This window comes from Sebastes fasciatus, chromosome 9 (genome assembly GCF_043250625.1).
Source record: "Sebastes fasciatus isolate fSebFas1 chromosome 9, fSebFas1.pri, whole genome shotgun sequence".
Classification (NCBI taxonomy): domain Eukaryota; kingdom Metazoa; phylum Chordata; class Actinopteri; order Perciformes; family Sebastidae; genus Sebastes; species Sebastes fasciatus.
This window is the reverse complement of record NC_133803.1, coordinates 4235860-4252390: the sequence shown is the minus strand read 5'-3', so window position 1 is coordinate 4252390 and position 16531 is coordinate 4235860. Positions and strand designations below refer to the sequence as shown.

At 39.5% G+C, this 16531-nt stretch overlaps 1 protein-coding gene across 2 annotated transcripts; it reads right to left on the bottom strand.

Moving 5' to 3' along the window:
• Nucleotides 1-509: 509 nt before the first annotated feature.
• On the bottom strand, nucleotides 510-15421 carry rtkn2 (rhotekin 2). 2 transcript variants are annotated; one of them, XM_074645510.1, is made up of 14 exons: nucleotides 15297-15421; nucleotides 14075-14349; nucleotides 11227-11426; nucleotides 10854-10912; nucleotides 9854-9907; nucleotides 9623-9740; nucleotides 8201-8401; nucleotides 7486-7580; nucleotides 5586-5692; nucleotides 5372-5503; nucleotides 4720-4888; nucleotides 4371-4478; nucleotides 2712-4069; nucleotides 510-2158 (listed from the first exon to the last, which is right to left on the bottom strand). In XM_074645510.1, the coding sequence occupies exons 2-13, from the start codon at nucleotides 14225-14227 to the stop codon at nucleotides 3366-3368; spliced, it is 2100 nt and encodes a 699-aa protein (XP_074501611.1). In that variant the 5' UTR covers nucleotides 14228-14349; nucleotides 15297-15421; the 3' UTR covers nucleotides 510-2158; nucleotides 2712-3365. The 2 variants fall into 2 exon arrangements, with proteins under 2 accessions (XP_074501611.1, XP_074501610.1); XM_074645509.1 differs by lacking the exon at nucleotides 15297-15421 and adding an exon at nucleotides 14469-14616.
• Between the last annotated feature and the right edge of the window lie 1110 nt (nucleotides 15422-16531).

Here is a 16531-nt window from a genome sequence, read left to right as displayed (position 1 = left end):
TTGCTGTCATGTTTCATTAATAACTGAAAAGTATTTTAAAAACACAAATTAATATCAGTTTGGCTCAGATCAAAACGTTCAGTCCTTGTTTAGTAATAAAGCAGTTGTACATTTAGATCACATGCTCTTCCTCAAGCTTAAAGAGGACCCATTAGGCTTAGGTGCATACTATAAACTATTTCGGGTTTCTACTCGAGCTTAGGACTCCGCTCAAGCTCCGCTCTAACTAGCTTTGCTTGAGGGCGTGCAAAACTAGCCTTTATGCAAATTGTATTACTCGGTGACATCACCACGTTACAGAAGAAAAGGCATGACTTCAAATGAGGCGTTTTAGGCAGTTCAGAAGCAGTGTTTCTGTGGGGAAGCGTAACCGAAGAGTATAGAAGCAAAGAGACGAAATTCCAGTGTTGTGTGGCCATTTTGGACTGAAAATGCTGATTATATTTATAATATTTCATTGTTCAACACAGGCCATTTTTTTTAGAATATGTTAATAGAATAGAAATATGTTTTGTACGGCATTTTTTAGACGGACGTTTTACCAGCATCCGGTAGTCACTTTCAGTCCAAAATGGCAGAAGCGTAGCTTTGCTGCTGGGCGCCGATGTTGCAATGGAACGAACAATTGACTTTCACTTCTTGGCAATATACTGTACATTCTTTGACGTAACTCCCTTTGGCGTGGACTTTGGACTTTGTAACTTTGCAGACCTTTTACATGCACGAAAAACTACATAACACACTAAAGGAAAAAAAGCATAATAGGTCCCCTTTAATATCCACAGGGGCAACATTTCCTGCTTTCACCAGGGCTACACAGTTAATCTGAAATACTATGCAGAAATGTTAGCTTTCACCGCAACGGTCAGTAACATTTTATGTTCTTCAGTCTCTAGCATGCTTAGTCTAACTGAAAATGGCCAAGATGTTGATGGACGATACAGGAAGTGCAATATAATAACTATGATGAGTTTAGCCATCATCATACAGCCCAAGGTGTAACCACATCAGCATCAGTAAAACGCTATGAGGTTTGATCCAGGAATGTTCCCTTGTTTTTCAAGATATATACGCAAAGTACATCAAAGTGACTAATATATTGGTAATACACACTAAGCATAGAAAACATTTTAACACACTGCTAATATTGAGCATCCTCTTTTGTACAAACCATTCTCGGTTCTTTCAAGGCTTAAACTAAATCCTCCTGTAATCCGCCTCCCCCCACCCAAATCTACACCACCCCCCCTCTTGATTAAACTGAATATTAGAGGGTGAGATAAAAAAAAGGGATTGTAGCTTCCACCATGCTGCTTCATCTGGCTAGGCAATTTCAGAGAAAGTAGCTAAACCTAATGTTTTGTACACTGTGTGTAATTATGAAGACCATTCAACATGTGACTGCTAAGTGGTTGAAATATTTAGTGGCTGGCAGTATTGGATATGTTCAAAACACAAACACAAGGGCATTCATTATTTTAGCCACTCAAAAGACTCATTCATTCGATTATGTTCATAGCATTTATACGCTGCAGTGAATTATGTTGGACATACTGTGTGTAGTCACTGAAAACCAAGGTCACTCCATTATTAAGACCTCTGGGAAATGGAGAAGTCACATTAGTGCTTGCAATTGCTCCTAAAATCCTGTTCCCTTAAAATCAGCTATAGTGGTCATAAAGTTGTCACAGTAAGTGGAATAAGTCAATAGTTCCAAAAGGAATGACTCGTTCGCAGTCGGCCAATGGATCAATTCCAATTTGAGTGCTTTTGCAAAGACTCTTTCTTCGGTCCATGTTCCAGTGGCAGAGCTGAGAAATAAGCCTTTCCATTTTAGTGGGATTGATGATGGTGGTGGTGCTCAAGCCAACATACAGCTCTCAATTTCATCTGTGGGTTAGCTGAAAGAGTTTAGAAATGGAGAGTGGAGCTGGAGATGTATCAATATAATATTGATATTGTGATATGAGGTGTCAACTGGGATTTGGGTCGTCATGATGGACATTGTGAGGATCTTTTTTTTTGAGAGACCAGGTCACCCACCGTTCCTTTAGGTTAAAGAAATAGGTCGACATTTTGGGAAATACAATGAGAAGATCGATAGCACTTTTTTAAAATCCATTATCTCAATATGAAGTCGGAGCCCGGAGATGGTTAGCTTAGCTTAGCTTAGCATAAAGATTGAAAGCGGGGGAAAAGCTAGCCTGACTCTATCCAAAGGTTAAAACCAGGAGCTTTAAAGCTTACCAATTAATATGTTATATCTTGATTATTTAATCTGACTATTTTAGCTTGGATTCTTATTGTGACTGGAAGACTCTAACTGCTACTCCAAACTAAGAAATGATCTTGCCCATAACCCCCTTAAGGCTGAGCTCAAACGCGAGAACGACGCCGTAGCAAGTGTACCCAAGCAACTATTCTTCAGGGTGCGACAGATGCGCCCCAAGATAAAAATAGTTAAACTTTTGGAAACCTCCAGCACGCAACGCATGTCATATGACGAGGAACAACCGATCACAGCCGGCATATATCTTTTCTTTCTTCCGTAAATATCGGTCTATGGTAAATATATGGAGGAGAAGTTAATCATTTTAGTGCAGGGCTACCCAGAGCTTTACGATCTGTCCCACAGACTATTTCACTTGTTTCACCCTTTCCGTCCGAGAATATCACAACATCCGGTTGAAAGTTCAGCCACCCTTACAGACAAATCCAGCAGCTTACTGCTAAATTACGGCAACTTCAACTTCATCATCATCATCATCATCATCATCATCATCATCATCGCAGCATGCAGGTTTTGGTTGCTTAGTAATGGCAGGCGCGACACCTTGGATGAAAGCAGCACGGCTGCCATTTTCCGTGCGCTTTTAGACGCGGCATTTGAACAGCTAATAAAATCGCAATGTGTAATTTTTACAGTTCAGTTTTTGGATTTCAGAAATGAGATATGTGTTAATTAGTGAAATTTAGAGGTGTTGGTAGGTCGATTTTGCTGCCTTTGGACAGAGCCATGCTAGCCGTTTCCCCCTATTCCCATGCTAATCTAAGCTAACCGTCTCCTGGCTCCAGCTTCATATTTAGTGGACAGATGAGAGTGGTATCGGTCTTTTCATCTAACTTTCGACAAGAAATCACATTTTCCAAATTGTTGAACTATTCCTTTAAATGTTGAAGACCCACACCATCAGTCAAGGCCAAAATATCACATTATTGCTATTAGAGGTGCAGTCAAATATTTTGTGATATCTGATTTCATCAATGAGCCCAGTTGGAAAGTTCTAACTGTTATTGTGGTTATTTGTATTAGTGGTAAGGTTAGTGGTTAGTTGGTTGAATCAAGTTATTGTTGAAGGTTGAGGTCACAAGGCTTTACGGTTCATCCTCTCTCTGAAAGACTTCCTCAGTTTGCTCGTTGATGCAGGAACAGGACCTGGACCGTGACTTGGTCTGAGGAAGCTGTGTTCACCTGTGGCTTCAGTGTGCTGCTTCTGGTACTCCAGCTGCTGGAGAGGAGGCTGCGGCTGACTTTGTGGTTGTACATCGAGGACGCCCAGTGGAGCGTTTTTGCGGCTGAGGGCTCCGGCTCCTCCGGCGTTGGTTCTCTGGAGCTGCTGGATCATGGCAGAGAATTTGGCATCCAGAGATGGTCTGCCCGTTTTGGACCTTGTGGCCGGGCGTGAAGTGCAAGTGCCGGAGTTCTCCTTCTCCTGGTATGAGGGAGGAGGAGGAGGATGATGAAGAGAAACAGGGAGGGGAGGTCTGGTAGGGCGGCTGGGAGGAGCATAAGGCTCTCTGTCAGGGGGAGGCGGTGGGGCGCGGCGCTTCTTGTTGCCGATGGATGTAGAGCTGGTGTTGGGGTTGGGGCTTGAACAAGGGGTGGAGGTTTTGCTCTGGGACAGAATACCCTTCTGCACTACCACTGAATGGGACCCGTCAAACAGAGTGGACCAATTTGGCGTTTCCTTCTCCTCTTCAGGACCAATCAGAAAGCGGCCATCCGTCTCCTCTATCTTGTTGTGGATAATGTCTGTGATGCTCTCGAACTTGCCAGGTGAATTTATACCTGCACGGCAAACAAGATGATCAGACATTGAAGTCAAGTCAATTTCCCATTTTGATTAAAATATAACAACATTACCCAAAGAACACATTCTAATATTCTAATTTGCATGTAAAATGGTTTTAATTACATGTGTCACCACTGTAATTAAAACCATTATGCGTGGTTAATAGAATATATTTATTTCATTGAGGTGTCCCGTTTGTTTTGAGCATCATATCTTCTATAAATAATCCTGTAAAACAGCGAATCATCAACCTCCGTCTAACTCATTTCAACCACCCGCTCCAATTACTCTACTCACTGAGGTCATTGTAAACAGAGTCAGCCTGCTTGGTGAGGAAGAGTGATGGTTTCCGTGGTGACGCGACCTCGATCTTCATTAGCTGCTTGCAACACTGCAGCCACTGGCCTGGTTGTAAATAAGGGGAGGTACAGATAAAGGTTATACTATCTTTTCTTGCGAGAGGAGTTTAGCTAAATATATTCTTTTCTTGCCCAAACAGACACACTCCACCTTCTCTTTAGATATTCTCAAACACACACAAGACCTTTTTAGGAAACATACCTGCTCTGTACACACATGTGCTGTATGTCACCTATACTTTTTATATACACACTTCTGATGTATGTTTACGCAGAAACACACTCACTCTGATCATAGAGGTGCTGGTGGAGGGCTTCCAACCAGTCCTCCAGCTCCTCGCTGCTTTCTGTGGTGAAGACGGTGGTCTCAGACCCCTCTGGTGAAGGGTTGATGATGGCCAGACTCCTGGATTTTTGGCCTGCTGACTCCTTCTCCATCACACGTATCCGGGTGTCCTGCAGAAACAACACAGATAACTTATCGTAAGCTGAAAATGAGCTCCACGGTGTACAAATGAGAGCGCTGTTTGAGATATTGCACTAAAAAGTACATCGCTGAGATTGCAGAAAAAAAAATTAATTCAGCAGCAAAATGCCAAAGATGCAAGCAGGATCTCAGTGAGTAATGTGGCATTTTGTATTCTGGTTATTTTGCAAATGTTAGGGGAAAAATCTGAACTGAGATTTAAAGCAATTATAATGAATGTGATGTTTATATTTAATTAAAAAGTCCACTAATCAGACAGCGCAGCTAAAACAGAGATAATAATAGCAATAACAGTGACAGGGGTTACAACAATATATATTCCCTTTGTCATTAACATTTTTACTTTTCTGCCTTTACATTTATTTATCTAATAATAACATTTAAAAAAGAAACATCAGTGGAACTTCTTCCCGTACTGTGTGTTTTATTATGTTGCCCTGTAGTAGAGATACCTTGTTGATGGGTACGTTGAGAGTGGGCTGCACTTTAGCATCAATTTCTTCTGGGGTGAAGTAACAGGACAAAACGCCAGCACTCAGCACACAGTAAAGACGGCAGCAGCGGTACATCCCCTCCACACTTTGCTGAAATACAAAAAGGAAGTGAAGTATTTAACCCAGGAAGCAGCTATAGAGCTAATGTTAACGATAACAGCGGTCGACGCACCTTCTGACTCAGGTAGCCGGTCATCATGCTCTGTGTCATGCACACAGGCTGTGCCGCCAACCGGCAGCAGAGGTTGCCATAAAGCGGAAGCCAAGATGACCACTCAGCTGCGGGGATGAAGAGCAGCAGACACTAATCTTAATAAAGTAATACATGCTTTATGTAAAGGTAAAGGTACTCATTAAGAATAATTCCAGTCTAGAATGAAAGGGTAAAACCACATGATTAAACAACTTTTTCAGTTATAGAAGGTATACTGTTACACATCAAACACACATGAGCGAGCTTCACATAACTTCTTGTCATATGAGCCTTTATATAATAACTCATAATATGCACTGTGGATCTGAACACTAATATACCATGGTGCAAATTCATACCAGAACTTTACTCCTGAAATAAGAGCGTGATAACAAAAAATCTGCCTGAGCAATCACTTTCTTATCCATTTATTCACTCACGCAAAGTGTTGAGGTAAAACTCAGAAGATAGACTACTCAAATAACATCAAGGAGAAAGGAAAAAATCATCCATTTGAATCTTTAAGTTTCCCTTTGCTTGAGCTGTTGAATTGGTGCACCGTTGGAGAGAGAGGAAAACAAATCAGGTGGAAAGCCAGCTCATTAAAGTCAAGTCAGAAAACCCTGCATGGACACTTGGCGTCCCAGCAGAGAACAAAAGAATGTTCAGCTCGTGGCTTAACCAAAACAACGCTACTGGTATGGAATTAATGATTTGATATTGTTGATGTAATTGCAAATGATGATCAGTGATGCAAAGCAACATACATATCAGTCTAGCTGGCTTGCTTGATTCATGGTTTGTAGCCCTGTTTTGAGTTGATTTGTCTTGGTTATGAGTGTGTATATTATTGTTTAAGCATTGTTGCAGACAAAACCGTTTACAGAATTAAGTTTATTTTCTATTTTGATTACGTATAATTAAATGGAGATACTGTAAATATATCAGGGCTGTCAAAGTTAACACGATAACGTGTTGATGCAAATTCGTTTTAACGCCACAAATTTCTTTAACGCAACTTGCGTGGGGCTCAGTTTTAAAGCTATTTGTACCATCGGTACCAACCATGTTATACCAGCTTGTCGTGAAGGAGGCTAGATAACGCTCCAAACTTACGTTAAATTTTGTAGAGGAAAAACTGGCATGGCCATTTTCAAAGGGGTCCCTTGACCTCTGACCTCCAGATATGTGAATGTAAATGGGTTCTATGGGTACCCACGAGTCTCCCCTTTACAGACATGCCCACTTTATGATAATCACATGCAGTTTGGGGCAAGTCATAGTCAAGTCAGCACAATGACACACACGCACGCATGCTTAATCTGCGATTAATCACTATTAACTATGGACAATCATGTGATTAATCGCAATTAAATATTTTAATCGATTGACAGCCCTAAATTATATATTTCAAGGGAATATGTAAATGAGAAACTGTCCAATTTAAAGAGCAGATGTGTTCGTTTTGAAAGTAATGGTATTTGTGTACATTTCTTTGTTTAATTTAAAGTTTATCAACCCTAATTAACTCGACTTTTACTAAAAGTAAACTGGACTGTAACAAAGTAAACAAAGCGAAGTGGATTGAAAATAAAAGGGGAAAAGAAGAGTGACTTTTCCTGTGCGTCCTTTAAGGTTAACCAGGCCATTTTCTTGTTTGGGCAGGAGCTGAATAAAACTTTGCATAACTTAACATAACGGAAGAAAAGTAATCCAGGGTGAACTTCAATCACAGTTTATTTTGTTTAATTTTAGATTTCAATTTTAATGGTGTAAAAATAATGTATCATTACCACTGTACCGATTCAAATCCGTGACTAAAAAGCATAATCCCCTTTTATATCCCCAGATATTACATTTCTGTGCCTTTGCTTCTTACCATCTTGGAGGACCATGAGTGAGTGAGACTGGAAGCTGCCTTCAGCCTCGGGCAGACACAGCGTAGTGTAGGCCAGCAGGCTGTACTTGGCTCCACTGGTACAGGTAGAAACACACACAAACATACACAGAGTTTAGAATTATTTCAAGTATACTACATTGACTTATTTTCATTTCTTCACTTCCCTAAAAGATTCATGCTCAACTCCAACCCTGACAATAAATAACAATAAAGATACATGAGTATACAAAGACTCTAACCCTTTAACACCAACATGTGCCCTACAGTATTTTGCTTTGTGTAATTTATCTCCATGTTCAAAGGCCTAATGATCCCAATGTTTCTTCTCTCACTGAACAGGTGGTCTATATCACTTACAGATGTTCACTTTGAGAGATTCACTTGATGCTCTAAATGCTGTCAAGTACAAATAAAATACAGATGGGAACATTAAAAGCAGCATTTTTTTTTTTTTTTAAATAGTTCAATTTATTGCCACAAAAAAATCTGCAATGCAACCAATATCCGAAGGCTAAATGTATCATAACCCCAAATATTGGTTTAAGTCAGTGTGATTTGTTTACCAAGCGGTTGTGTGAGCCTGCAGCTACACCTTCCAGTAATAAGCCATAATCCAGTTTGTTCCCGACTGCAAAAGTCTTAAATCGAGAGCCAAGAGTCTGTAAAGGGTTTTATGGGATTGCACAATACATACATGGGTATGGGGTTGTACTGCAGGAAGGTGTCGGGGTCTGGGCTGTCCAGCAGAGGGCACAGCTTCTTCCCAGCTGTCTTTCCAAAGGAGCTGCGGAGCCTCTTGGCCAGTTTCTTTGGTGTATTTACCAACGTGAGCTCTTCCTCCAGGGCACAGCTCCACAGCTCCACCTTCAGCTCAAACTGAGGAACTGCTTCTTTACTATGAGAGGACAGAGACATTTCAATTAAACATTAAAATAAAAGTATAAAAACGTTAAAAACAACCAAAAACACTAAAGACTCATAAATACTAAATTCTGTTGCACAGCAATTGTGACCAATAACACCCCTAACAATAGATGTGTCAGTGTTTGTAGAAAAAAAGAACACATTACTCATTATTCTGCATATTTCTAAATAAAGAAAACAATTCCAGCAACATATTCCTAATATAAGTCCACATTTTTTCCTCCACTGTACAGCAGCACCGAAAGGGATTCCCAAAAGTGCAGCTGTTTTCAGTGTATTACTGGGCTGGGCAATGTGATATAAATCGGCAAAACAATATAAACATGTCTATCGTATATATTTTTCTACATAGTTTTTTTTCAAAGTTCAGAAACTTGTGTTTGGAGGATTAGGAACAAGACATTCCCCCACATGTTCAGCTTACATTGTCTGTGTTGTCAACACCAGCGCAAACGGGCCTGACGGTGAAGGGCAGTCATTGCAGGCTTCCTGGTAGCCTTATGAGAATACACTGTTTACCATTGGCAGAGCATTTTGGAAAAATTTTCTTGGGCGTTACCCACATAATCAGGTGTGCTGCTCATCCCACAAATGCATGATCCTTACAAGTTGGACATCATTGTGAAGGTAAATAAACAGGCTTTCCAACCATGTAAAATACAATGACCATTAGCAATGTAACAACAGAGAAATAATCCACCAATGACAAGTTTCCGAACTTTTTTTCCCCAGTTTATATATTGATTTAATTTGTTTATTGTACAGAAAAATAATCATCATTCATCCATCCTTCATCCTCCACCCATTATCCTCACTCAATAAATGGTTAAATGGCTCTTGGATCCTGGTGTTTAATGTGCATACCAGCTAGAAGTTATATGGTCCAGTCTAAATAATACTCCCAAACAAGGCAATAATGATCTAACTTCACATTAGAAAGTCTTTTTTTATTTATTTATTTTTTCTTGATAATTTCACTTGAAACAGTTATGTTCATTTTGTATTCAAGTTCCTGAAATTAGAAAATACTCAGTACTTTTCATTATGAATTACCAGAAAACATGCTATATTGTGCTATATATTGTTATGGAGATATGAAATGACCTGTATCGTTATAGAGGATTTTGGCCATATTGGCCAGTCTTAGTGTATTATACTGCATGCATATTGGGCATGTACCATAAATACTTACAAGACGGTGATTCCCTCAAAGCAGATGTCAGTAACTGATCTGTCCACCACCACCATTTCTGTGTCAAACACCTCTGAGCCGATCTGCATCACACAGAACACCGCCACTCGACGGGAGCCTAATAAACACAGGGGATGAGTAGTATGTGTTAGTACAGCAAGTATCCTCAAACTAAAATGAGGCAAAACTAAACACGAGGCATGGATGTTAGCAAAATAAGGACAAACTTACTCCCTCTGTTGTTAAAGTAGGCTGAATCCCTCCACATCAAAGGAATGCGCAGCCCTAAATCAACACAAGACAAAAGTAAATTAACAAAAACACTCTTTAGAGTTGAAAGGTAACTTAGGTATTTTTTAACCTGGAACCTACATCTCCATGCTTTTGTGTCTAACTGACCAATAGACAACAATTTCTGAAGTGGTCCAGTATTGAGGGGAAATGCTTCAGACGGCTGCAATATGGTGCTATTGGGGCAAGCTGGCACCATCATTTCCGTCCACTTTTGCCATGACAGGCTCCGATTGTTATTATAAATGTCTGACATTATGGAAAGTCTCGCCCAAGGAGAAGTCTCGTTCTGAAATCTGGCGAGGTGACTTGTTGCCGGAAGACAGCGGTGGAATACTGGAGTACATCCATGGTGGAAACGTGAGATGCAGCCGGCAGAGTTTGTTGTGTTGGAGTACAGAAAGCGTAACTCAGTGTTATCTAAAAGATTTTCAATGTCATGGCCGAATATTTAAATGATTTCTACAATGTGGATGAGGTCTTTGAATTCGACCCAATAACAAACAGACCGGATCAAGCAAAAGGTAAGGAAAATGTTTTACTACTCTGTGGGGTTCTTTCCATAATGTTGTCAGACAATTATAATAACAATCTGAGCCTGTCAGTGGTAAAAACAAGCACTTTTAGTGGACGTAAATGTTACATTGACGCTGCTCACTTGCCCTCGCCGCTCATTACTCGGCTGCCGGTTACAGCGTTGTCCCTCAATATTGGACCAATTTCAGAAATTGTTGTCCTCATTAGTCACAGAAACATGAGAAAATAGAGTCCAGGTTGAAAAATATCAGTAACCTTTAATTTTTTAAAATGCTCTATATCCATTTTGTGAAAATAAGTTACTTTGAAAACAATTAAATAATTTCATTATTGTGGATCAGTGTTTTTCTGCACCGACACTCAACAGTAATGAATTATTCTGGGCAAAGGGGATCAATCTTACCAGACATTGCAATAGTTCCATTACAGGGCACATGGTCATCTGAAACTGGATCTGAAAATCTGAAATGAAATTTTGAATTTACCATTAAAATTACATACATTAAAAGTATCAACAAAAATAACAAAACAGACCTTTAAATTTGAAACCCTATTTTCAAAACACAGTCAGACCCGTCTTAAGTCATGCCTCACTTTTCCCCCAAATATAATTACTTGATTGAAGTTGAGATTTATAAAATATTACAATTTGATCTATGTCTATATATCTTCTGTGTGCGGAAACTGAATGCCAGGGATTGCAACTGTGCAACTTGGAAAAACTTTTACAAGACACCTTCCACACCCGAGAACACACTAAGCACACAATTCCTCACCTCATGACTGCTCCCATCATGTCCTGCTCCTCTTTCTTCCTCCGCAGCTGCGTGAGATAAGCCTTGATCCTGGTGTTACAGGTCAGCAGGTTCTTGGAGGCGTTAAGAACCTGTTCTCTCTTACTGCAGGCGAGCAGCAGCTTGTAGGCGCCCTCCCGCATTCGAATCTCAAAGTCAAGCTTTTCTTGTATGTTGGTGTTCTTTGTGGACAGAACATACAAAGGAGAAAGTGACAAAATGATGATCCATATCAAAACACAAACCAGCAGCTTGCAATTTTGAATTGTGTTAGTCCATTGAACAATAGGCTCTAATCATGAAACCAGAGACCACAGTGGAGTTAGAGTGAAGTTGCCCTTGAATGTTGTTTTTGGCAAACAAAAAAATCACTTCCAGTGTTAAAGGTGTTACATCACTCTGAGTAATGCACATAGATTTTATGTACCGACAAGAACACTTAAGATGTCCTGCAACCTCTTCCTGGCTCTACAGTGCACTTAACCTTGCGTGCCACTGAATATGAGTTGTTGTTTTTTTTTTTTGGCAAAGAGGAAAGAGTGCAGCACAAAACAAAAAGGCCTAGTCTTTCTGGCACAAACGTAGCTAAAGCTTTCAGAGATCCTTGTGAATGACAGACATACTACAATTAAATATTACAAGGCTCTCAGGAAATGTGATCTTCTGGCGCCACTGGTAGCTGCCACCACAAGAAGGTAGGTCCAACCAGGTAGGTAAAAATGTCAGACTTGTGGCAGTGAAGCCAATTTCTTTTCATCACTCAAGAGCAACTTTTTGTGGTGAGGTGAAATGATGCATGCAGAAGGGGAGAAAAGGTTACGAAAAGCACTAATAATACTGTATAGGCCTATGCTAGATGGGACGAAATAGTGATCACATGACTTTATGTAGATCATACACAATTTGGATTGCATGGAGTATGGAAATGTATGGATGGCATGCTGCAAAGAACAAGTGAACTGTGGCAGGAAAAATTAATGTGTATGGGTAGTTCTAGCTAACATATTTATGGCCTAAATGGAGTATGATGATGTCTGATTTAATCTGGTCTGAAACTAGGGATGCACCGATATACCGGATCGGATATTAGGCAGATACTGACTCGAATAGCTGGATCGGGTATCGGTGACAATGGGGCCGATCTATTCAATTCAGTTCTATTTTTATATATTATATACACTATATAGTGGAATTTTCATTCTTGTTTAAGTTTTGACCAATTTGTTGCTCCAGTAAAAAGGTTTACACTTGAATTGTAATTCATTAATTAATTATAAAATAATTCATTAATTTTTTGCCAAGTTGTTGGTGTACAATCTATTATTTAATAATAAATAATTCAGTACATTTATATCAATGTATTTATTTGTTACATTTTGTTTTATACAGTTAGGAAATCCATGTTTAAGTCAAGCCTGATGTTGACACTCACATAAAAGAAGGATCCCAGTCACTTCCACACAGTGAGGCATACAGCTTAATTAAACACTGGTATCAGATCGGTACTAAAAGTCCGATCGGTGCATCCCTATCTCAAACTAAATTCAAAGTACCACCTCTTCAATTCGGTATGGAAATTTGGTCTTAGAGGGTTTTATATGGTCAAGTGAAACTCAGATATACATGCACTTGTTTTAGAGACACAAACATCATCAATCTCCATATTGCAAACTAAAATCTGCACCTGTAGCTTCCTAGAAATCTGTCGTATGTACAACATATTCATATCCTCTACTATCTGCAGACTGTCATTCAGAAGACTTGGGCATCGCCTCATGCTTTTGGTCTGAAATGACATTAGTTTGAGCGGTGTTAGAGCAAAGAGAAGAGAAGAGCATTATTACTGCACATGCTTAGTAACATTCAACAATGCAAAGAGGCCGTTACACAGCTCTGGTTTCAGGGAGCTAAATGACGTTAAAAGGGGCGACTCCAGTACTGGATAACTGGTCCATCCAGCTAGACAGCTAGCTTTGTCCCAGGGCAGGGGTCAGCAACCTTTACTATCAAGAGCCATTTTAGGCAAAAAAAAAAATAATCTGTCTGGAGCCGCAAAACATTTGATTATTGTGATGAAGGTAACATAGTTTATAGTCTAAGTATATATTATACTATAGTATATAAGTCTAATGCAGGGAGGGCCAAAGAGACAATGTACTACGGAGTATTAGGGCCACATTGAGGGAAAAACATCCAAGATTTACAGAATAAAGTCAGAATATTACGAGAAAAAAAGAAAATAACACGTAAAATTACTATTTTATAATATTGACTTTATACTCATAATATTACAACGTTTTTTCCTCGTAACCTATGACTTTATTCTCGAAATCTCAGATTTATTTTTTCCTCAATGTGGCCCTAATACTCCGTCGTACCGTCTACCTACAACAATGATAAATAAAAATGAAAATGTAAAAAAAGAACAGTTATTAATTTCCATTTTTATAAATCCACAGGGAGACACTGGAGAGGAGCTAAAGAGCCGCATGTGGCTCCGGAGCTGCAGGTTGCTGACCCAGGAGGAACTGAGAGCCAGTGTGTGTGTGTGTGTGTGTGTGTGTGTGTGTGTCGGTGTGTGAATGCTTGAGACAGACGTTAGAAAATTCAAGTTATTATTATTAGCAAGTTATCTGAGCACAGCCTGTCGAATGAGCCAGCTGTTATTGAAGATGTCTAAACTACAAAGAACCGTCTATTAATATTAGCTCGTTGTTACGGTAGTATCGTTGACCTTTGCCCTCCAACGTCAACTGACATGTCACATCATAATTCGTGTTGATGGCAACACACAACATCTAACTCTGTAACGGTATCCCTTCACCCATACCTCTGTCTGCAGGAACAATGTGCTTTGTCTTATTTTCTTCCGTTTAATCTCCATAGCCACCGAGGAACCGGCCGAGAACAACGACCTGCAGCTCCCGTTTCTCCCGTTTCTCCCGGTAGTTTGAACGGTTTGAACGTCCCGCGGCTCCTCCATGATGTCCGTCTATTCGCTACTAGCAACAGCACGAGCTGCACATTCCTGCTCCAACTGACAACGCCCCTCCAACGGTCAGGGGGGGCTCGATTTGTGACACAAAGTCTGCCGCCATGACGATACTGTCAGGTAAATAAACAAGTAAATCCATTCAAAAGACCAATCTATATCCAGAATACATATTAACCCCTTTGTGAAAGTTTAAAATATAATACAAATGAAGAAGCAGGTTACACCTTACCCATGATGTTTATACAAAAATGACGTTACTTCTAATAAAGACGCAACACATTTTAAAACAAACACAAAAATGGTTAATTTCGGTGTTCCAGATTAAAAGCCCACTCTGGTGAAGTAGCCTATAATAGCTAAAATTACAAAATAAAAGTGCATAGGGTCAGATGTTCGAAAATAAATATCAAACAAAAGCCCCGCCCTGTCAGCCGGTACTTCCAGATATATAAACCGAGTGCTTTCACGTCGACAGTGAGGGAGCGTCATTACGTCATGACGCCAGACAAATTACGGGAGCAGACAGTTTTCGATTTTGAATTTGTTTAGATGGGAAAAAGATAATGTTATGTTTCACACTCTTTTTTGTGGGGGTGCATGTTTAAAAAATATTGAAGATATTTAAAAACTTACATTAAATTGTTTGCAGCATATAACACGTTTAATTCTCAATTTTGTAACGTTAGCATGGTGCAGATTTCCTCAGATTCTTTTCATCTGTAGCTACATGTAAACAAACCATTTCATTAAAATCCGAATGTATTAATTATGCTGTCTCTTTTCAGATGTCTGTAGGTTTAATAAGCTCTTAATCACTGCAACAGTAGCCTATATAGTCATAAGCTGTTTAAAAACTGTTTGTTTTAGCAGAATGAGCCAAGTAAAGGTAATGATGTAATGTTCCTGTATTGCAACATCCTCATTTAATTGGCTCGTTTCTGTATTTGTTTGGTTCCCGGGCATCCTCCGACAGTTGAGCTGCGCATCGTGCAGCAGCCACTGCCTTTATTCAGCATCTATACTATCTATACTATCTATCTATATTCAGCATCTATACCATCGCCAGCTGCGCAGCCCAGCTGATGCTACAGTCACAAAGGACCCTGAAACGTGACCAGTGAGTCCAGGAAACCCGCCCTCCCGGTTCTGGCTTCTGGTCGAGTTGGAAGCATCCATGGTTGTTAGTGTAGACGCAGGCGCTGCTCAGGATCAACTGTGTCAAGCTAAACAGAGACGAAACGTAAAACCCCGGAAGTTACGATATCTGCTTTAAAAATTAAAAGCTATATTTTTTTAAATTAAAATGACATAAGATGCATATCTAATCATCTGATCCAGTCTGTGCACAGTGAGTCCGTTTTGCCATCTGAAGGGCATTTTCTTTGCTGATTTATCTGTAGGTTGTATTTCATCCTGTACAATTTATCCTAACATTAGGAAGTACCATTGCAGCTGCAGCTGATTTATTTTAGTCCAATCAACATGATCAGGTTAGTTGAAACCCATATGAATACATAAGTTAAGCTTCAGTTCTTGTAACCTACTTCAGTCAACGACCATCCTATTTTCATGATTCACACTTACTACAGAATACCCTATTAAGAAATCAAACTTAACAAACAAGTTATAAAAAAACTAAATTTATTATGACAAGCATATTTTGGGTAACAACAGTGTACTTTTACAAAACATTTCACCCGAGCTATAGACAATTTAACAATGATACATGGTAACAATAACCATTTTTTGTATTTTTTTATTCTTTAAAGGTCCCATATTATAAAAAAGTGAGATTTTCATGTTTTTTCATTATAAAGCAGGCTTAACTCCTATATAAATATTGTGAAAGAATCAAAACACTCAATCCACAAGGAAATACACACAGCCCGTATTCAGAAACTCTGCATTTGAAACAAGCCGTCAGGATTTCTGTCCATTCGTGATGTCACGAATAGACAATATTTAGACCCTTGACATAATTTTAAACGTAAACATTCTAAATGTGTCCCAGTTTGTTCCTGGTTGCAGTGTGCGTGAATGTCATCAGCTCACAGGAAGTACACATGGACCCAATCTGTTGCCTAGCAACGCATTTCTGTTGCAATTCCGTTGCAATTCCGTCAAAATGCGCTAAAACAGAGCGTTTCAGACAGAGGGTAAATACAGGCATATTCAGGCTGACAGTATGAGGGAAATAAAGTTTTTTTTAACATTACAGCATGTTATCATGTTCTAGTAGAAACACAAAATACAAGTATGAACCTGAAAATGAGCACGATATGGGACCTTTAA